General features: G+C 34.4%; 1 protein-coding gene across 1 annotated transcript in view; it reads right to left on the reverse strand.

Moving 5' to 3' along the window:
• Positions 1–81: 81 nt before the first annotated feature.
• Positions 82–7,748, reverse strand: part of LOC106872362 (ER degradation-enhancing alpha-mannosidase-like protein 1) — a 46,848-nt gene continuing 39,181 nt past the window's right edge. Inside the window, exons 10-12 of the mRNA XM_014919327.2 lie at positions 6,450–6,546; positions 5,141–5,320; positions 82–3,347 (exon numbers count right to left, since the gene is read on the reverse strand). Coding sequence (XP_014774813.1) covers positions 3,249–3,347; positions 5,141–5,320; positions 6,450–6,546 — 376 coding nt within the window. The 3' untranslated portion in view covers positions 82–3,248. The remainder of the gene's footprint in view (positions 3,348–5,140; positions 5,321–6,449; positions 6,547–7,748) is intronic.

Consider the following 7,748-nt stretch of genomic DNA (forward strand, 5'->3'; position numbering starts at 1 on the left):
TATATAAATACATATATATATATATATACATATATACATATATATATACATACATATATACATACATATATACATATATATATACATACATATATACATATATATATATATATATATATATACACACACATATACATTATATTATATATATATGTATATTATATACAATACATATATGTATTATATTATATATATTACATATATGTTATATACATGTATATACATATACATTATTGTTGATACATTACATTATATATATACATTATTGATACATTATACATATATATGCATATACATGCACGTGCATGTGTGTGTGTGTGTTTATATGTACCTGTATGAAATGTATGTATATGACATGGAACATATACAAACTGTACATTTGTTTGTCTATGCCCCTATATGTATAAGTACACATATGCATATACAAGTTTATCAGTATGATAGAGAGTCAGTTTTGTTAAAAATTAATTATTGTATCTTCTGACGTCTATAAACGCATCCATATGTGTAATGTGATGCAACACGTGTTGTGTGTGTGTGTGTGTGTATATATGTGTGTATAAACGCATGTAATTCATAAAAACAAAGACGCATAAAAATAAATCCATCCACTGTAATATTCAAGAAAGTCAAGTCCTTGAAAATAAGTTTTTTTCCCCTTCTTCAAAATTTTAGTAGGAATCATTAGTCAGGAAGACATATTGCAAATGTGTTAGAGGAAGGGAAAAAAAATGTAACATAACAGAACATTGTTAAAAAAATTCAGTCAAAGAGCTGTTTTGTTTTTGTCTTGTTACTGAAAAGTTGAATTTTTTTGAACCTCATGTAGTAGAGGAAAAGTAGCTTGGTTAAGTAACCATGTAGTTTGAACTCTTCTTCATCACACTAGAAATAAGCATTAAATTTTGTTTTCAAATTGAAATATAATAGAAATCACAGAATCAACAAATGGTTACTGACTGTAAGGTTCAATAAAATCCTTTACAATATTCATAAATAGTTTTTCAATGTGTAACCAATAACCAAAAGAGGCTGCCAAGTCAAGAACAGATTTGATGAACAATGTGGAAAATACATTAAATTTCAAATGCCTTTCTTATGTAAAGGCTGCAATACAAAACAAATTTACAGGGTTTGCCTATATGCCAAACATGTAGATAAAGTAAAAAAAATCCAGGTATCTGGCTGAATAGCTTCTGTGTTGATACTAAAATTGTAACAGAAGCAATCATAACATTAATATGAGAAAGTGTTGATGTGGAGGAGAGGAGACATTGAGAACAAGCAGAATAGAGAAGTAAATTTCATTAGGTAAACCCTGAATACTAATGTCCCAAATGCTGATATGCTAAACAATAATAATTCAAATGATGTTATGGTAAATGAAAATTGGCAAATATAAGTATTAATCTATTGGTATTTCAAATGGATGCACTATATTCCTTCTTGTTTTTAACAAAGATACAAAGCCAGAAATTTCATAGACAAGGATTGCTCAATTAGCCCTACAACTTGACATGCAAGGGATTGAATTTGAGAATGTGTGGAAACATGCTCTTGCATCTTGGCAAGATCAATTTAGGCACCTATGCGGTTTTTAGCTATGTACTGTTATGTTTGAGTTCAGATCTAATCTATGGTTGTCTTTACTTAATAAAATCAACTATTTCCTTTCTACAAAATGTGTGACAACATTGTGTCAAAGTTTTAAAAGGTCATCATCATCATTATAATTATTATTATTACTGAATGAAAAAGCAGTGCATACCATCAAAGCTGGGGTACAAATATATGAAGCCCAATATACCCATCATGATTACCTGTCTGATAAGGGTACACCAGGCACATGCATCACAATCATATGTGCATGACATGGTGACCTCATATCAAGCTAAACAGTGCATGAGCTTGCAGATGGGATCAAATTAGAATTTTCTTGAGGTCAAGTAGCCCACCCACCTTAAAAGGTCTTTGAATGAAGATTGTTTAACAATGACAAATGAAACAACCATGTTTCCAAAGGAGAATTATTCAATCCCCAACAGATTCCTCTCAACATATGGCTATGATGTTCCCCAATTATTCCTGCTCATGATCAGAGATGCACATATCATCACCCACTAAGGGACATGCTCAGCTGGTTAAGATCTGTGGTATTGAGCAAAATATTTGCTGTAGCCCTTTTTTTACACCAAGACTAAACGGGTATAAATAACACTTCCAATTATTATTATTATAACTAAAACATGTTGGATTGGCTGAATAATGAACTCAGACTAAATGCCTTATAGTATTTATTTCAGTTCTTTACATTCTGATTTAAAATTCTGCTGAGCTCAATTTTGCCTTTCATCAGTATTAAAGTCAATAAAATAAAGTACCAGTTAAGTACTGGGGTGAATTTAATTGACCAACCCCCTATCCATCCAAATTTCTGGCCTTATGCTTATGCTAGAAGCAAGTCATATGATTGGTTTGCAAATTTTTCAAAAGAAAAATTTTATACATAAACATTTTTTTTATTGAAAAAAAAAAAAAATTAATAAAAATAAACATTTTAGATGCCACAAATGGATGCAAAAATAGACTTTTGTTTGCATTTCATAAATAAAACTTGCTAGCTTCATTAGATGTCTCCAAGTTAGTAAATAGTGACTTGTAAATATCAGCTTCCACTTGATTAATTGTTTCTATACATTTTGGGGGTAAAGATTAAATTGGCAAGTATTTTAAAATCTACAGTAAAATTATGTAATCTTAGAGTTAAAATAGAGAGAAGATTCAATCTCTGAAGAAGTCATTTTATGATACTGTTATGCAAAGGAATATAAAGTTTAAATTGTATGAAACTGCTTTACTTAAAACAATTTTCAATTAACCCAGTGTACAGTAGAATAGGTGTGTTGTAAAGATATTAGCAGCTTTAGATAATGGCATTTCAAGATATCTGCAATTAGCAAATATGCAGGTAAATTATCTCAAAGTAATAGAGAATGGAGTGGAATCAAGTGTGACAAAATGGTAACTATGATGAAGGAGTTCTTTTCAGCAGTTGAAACATGGTTACACTGAATACTTTAACAATGAACTGATAGATGTTAGGTGAGATCTTTAATTTCATTCTGTGATGAACATTTTGCAGACAATAAGAGCTAAAGCAGTTGTTGTTAGAGATAGATAGACATTTAGAAAGACAGTTTAAAAGAGAGGGAGATAGAACAGGGGGGGAGGGGGCGATGGTGACATCTTCACAGAGAGTCCTGTAATCCAACAGCTTGTTCAATCTGTTCCAAATAGACACTCTTCACAGGAAGGAAATACCTTAATTCAACAGGAATGTTGTTACACTGAAACAAGAATATAAAACATAAAAAAAGTCAGAATATTTTTATACACAAAAATATACTTATAAACATATTATACACATTTATGTATACATAAGGGAATGCTCAAAGTGAGAAAATATCTGACTGGGAATCCTTGCCCTCGTAACAATATATGCACTGGCCAATGCACCAATTGCTGTGATGTGTTTATGGGTTTATGTGCAGTACTACAGAGAGAGAGTGGGGGGGGGGAGAAAAATACACTCATTTACATATGTCTAAGTCTATTAGTATATCACAGTGGTGATTAAAACTTATCCTACTTATAAAGGTGTACTTTAATGTACATTTGAAAGTAATATACACTCTTTATAATCGTCATTGCTATTTAACATCCCTGTTCCATGCAGGCATGAGTTGGACAGTTTAATAGGATCTGATGAGTTGGAGGACTACATCATGCTCCAATATCTGCTTTGGTTTGGTTTCTATGGTTAGATGCCCTTCCTAACACCATCCACTTTATAGTGTGTACTGGGTGCACCAATAATTAAAGGCAGTGAACTGGCAGAGTTGTTAGGGTATCACACAATGCTTTACAGTATTTGTTCTCTCTACACTCTGTAAGATAGGTGTCCATCTAGTCGTTTCGCTTTGAGGACTATTCAACCATTGTAGAATCAGTGTCATGAGAAAATGTATCTAGTATACTCTGTAGAGCATTATGAGGGGTATACCCAGTTATATGTATGAGCACCTAGGCCTTGGGGGCAGTAGCTCCCAATAGAAAGTGACTTGGAGCATGAAGAACTGTCTAACCCATGCTAACATGGAAAGCAGACATAAAAATGATGATGATATCTCTAACTGTGAAAATAGGTCTCCTGAGAGCCTTTTTGACAGTTTGTGATGAAAATCAAACCAAATGGTTTCATTATTACAAAAGGAAGTAAAAAATTATCCACACTTTCACCATAACATATCTTTATTATTGTCACTGTGTTCTGCGCATGCGTGCTTATAGCTGGTACTATTGTGGTTACGTGATCGAAGTTTGAACCTGATCGTGCCATTTTTCTTTCTGGATTTACAGTGTAAGCATGGCCACTCCACTAGCAATGTGCATCAAAGAAGAACAAAGAACAGTGATCCGAGAGATGGTAATGGCGAGCCGGTTCATCATTACCATCTCTCGAGCAGGCTGAATCTTTTTGTCAGTGGTGGAGGTTGACAGACGTCCTGCTCCCACTTCGTGCATCATGCTTGTTGGCCACTTTTAAACTTCTTGATCTACTCACACATTTCTAAGCAGTACTGCACTGTCCCCATATTGTGCTAAATGAATTTCAGCACCTGACACACCTTCTGACCAAAGAAATCAGATCATTGCTCTTTGTTCTTTGGTGCCCATTGCTAGTGGAGCAGTCATGCTTACACTGTAAAGCCAGAAATAAAAATGGGGCAACCAGGCTCAAACATTGATCACATGACCAAAATAGTACCGACTATAAGCACGCATGCACAGAAGGCAGTGTGATAATAATAAAGATATGTTATGGTGAAAGTACGGATAATTTTTAACTTTCCTTGCATTTACTAAAATATCAGGATTCATTCCCCTCTTCTTCCCAAACTACTGGGTGATAATAACTAGAGGCTACCTATTAAATGTTAACAAAAATTGTGAATCTCACAGCTCATTTACATAATGGTACAAGGTTGATGACCATAATACACTTACCTATACATACATGCACATTCATGATATAAATGATACAACAAATACTAACAAAAACAAAAACAAATGAACTCACCTGAGAGTGGTTTTTAGGGACTGGATCTACAACTGAAACTGAAGGTTTTAAACGTGTATGTTGTGGGTAATCTTTGTATTTTTTAGTCCTGAATCTACTGTTGATAGGGAAAACATGGCCTTCTGTACTGAATATATAGTTGATGGCTTCTTTATTGAGATGGTTGTCTTTATCAAATAACTGACAGAAAAAGAGAAGAGAAATACAGAAAGATACCTAATGACAGCAATTCTTACCATAGTAAAAATTAAGCTCGGTTCAGTAAGTTAGCAAAATACTTGTCATCTCTCCCAGTTTTCAAAGCATATTTACTTAAATAGAACAGAAGCAAATTCAAACCTCAGTGTTACAACTAATAAACCTTTTCTTTACCCATTGTGTCAATATGGATGCTCAATATTGTAGCTAACAGTTAAATATATTGTAAATTCAGAACAGTAGAAATGATTTGATTTTGCATTTTGTTCCTAAGTTGGAGTATATTCCAGTAACTTAACACTTTGTTCCTAAGAGAATCTGCATACTTGCATAAAACCAATGGTAGACAAATTCAAGTTTACCTAAAATCTGATCGGGGAAGATCTGAATATGCATGTTTGTGCTATCAAACTGTTGTGTTCAAACATCCAGGCATTTGATATTTCTATCCAGTGCAAGTCTCATATCACAGTTAATTCTTTATAGTAATTTTTAGCATTATTTTGCAACAACTTCCATTGGGATATAACATCAGATCAATAATTTTAGTCATGATTTTAACTACAGAACTGTATCATCTGAATTTGTTACTGGTAATTGTAACCTGGCAATCTATATTCTGTAATAATTTAGCTGCTTCTTCCACATCATTCTGAGTTATGTCTTAGTATTTTACACACACACACACACACATGCAGTAATTAAAATTTCCATACAGGTTTTATTCCTTCTTGACATCCTTTTAATTATTAACTCAGTTCAAAAGCCTTTTAGGGCTTTGACAAGATGACAGGTAGAGTTAATTGTCTTGTTTAAAGAGATAGTGCATTCATATACTGAATCCACTAAGATACTGTAACTTCAAGATTTGCACAGGAAGTGGAGATTATATTTACACCTCAAAATATTGGCTTCCTTTGTTGAACTACTCAATAAAGAAATAAGAAGAATGGTAGCTATTTTTTGTAGCTAAACTAGCTGTACTGACAGACTATGTTTTGCTTACTTAAGTGTACCTTATGGTTATATATAAAGCTAAATTGCTCATGTTGACAGTAACCCTTAATACAATAGTAAAATAGTAATACATGTTGAAACAGTTTAAACTTACCAGATATAAATATTTACAAGTTTCACTAAGAAAAAAACTTTCCATTCGGTCTTCCTGATCCATTCGATGAACATTGTGGATGGTTGCATAACCACACCTGTTAAAAATAAATACAAGTCATGAGTCTGGTGCATCAGATAGTACTCGGAGGAGACCGAGGATTTTGTGGCCTGCTGCTAATGAGAAAGAGAAATATAAAGAGTTTGAAAACAAGGTATGTCGAGCTCTTTATAAAATGACAGGCTCTACAGTGGAGAAACTGGGAAAATTAACATGCTCAATTTATGATACAGGGAAGGAATTGTTTGGAGTGAAAGAGAACATCCGATTAGAGAAAGGAAAGTGTAGACCAAACAGGAGGATCAGGAAAATGAAACAGTTGAGGAAGGAAAAGACCAGCCTAAGAAAGCGGTGGAAATGTGCTGCAGAAGAGGACAAACCTGGCCTCGCGCTGCTGTATGATGATTTGAAAAGGAAATGTCGTTATGTGCAACGACATATCCGCCGATATGAGCGTCGAAAGGAGAGTAAAAGGATTCGGGGACAGTTTCTGAAGGACCCATACAGGTTTACTAAGAAGCTGTTCACTGAACCGAAGAGCGGTTCTTTATCGTGCACCAAAGAAGAACTGGACGTTCATGTCAAAGAAACATACAGCGATCCGCACCGTAACCAGCCACTGCCACCTTTACATGGGCTAAATCATCTCTCAGAACCTGATATCAAATTCCAAATTGGGGACATCACGGAGAGAGAGGTGAATGATTTCGTAAGAAAAGCGAGAGCAAAGAGTGCCCCAGGAGGTGATGGCGTCTCATATAAAGTCTATAAATATTGCAATCGTCTGTGAAAGAAGCACTTTGTCCTACTCCGACAACAGTGGCGCGAAGAGACTCTAGTAGAAAACTGGTGTAAGGCAGAAGGTATATACCTGCCGAAAGAGGCCAATGCAAAGACTTTAAAACAGTTTAGGCCGATATCCTTATTGAAGGTGGAATGCAAGATCTTTATGGGAATTTTTTCCAGGAGAACAGTAACATATTTACAAAATAACGGGTATGTTGATGAGTCTGTTCAAAAGGCTGGAATCCCAGGGATCCCTGGATGCATTGAACATTGTTTTTCGATTTGGAAAGCGATCCAGGATGCCAAGCAGAAAAAGAGAAGTTTGAACGTGGTATGACTTGACCTAGCTAATGCATATGGCTCAGTGCCACACGAATTACTGATAAGAGCCATGGACCACTTCCACATTCCAGAAAAAGTGATCAAAATAATGAGGATGTACTATGACAGTTT

This window comes from Octopus bimaculoides, chromosome 3 (assembly GCF_001194135.2).
Source record: "Octopus bimaculoides isolate UCB-OBI-ISO-001 chromosome 3, ASM119413v2, whole genome shotgun sequence".
Classification (NCBI taxonomy): Eukaryota; Metazoa; Mollusca; class Cephalopoda; order Octopoda; family Octopodidae; genus Octopus; species Octopus bimaculoides.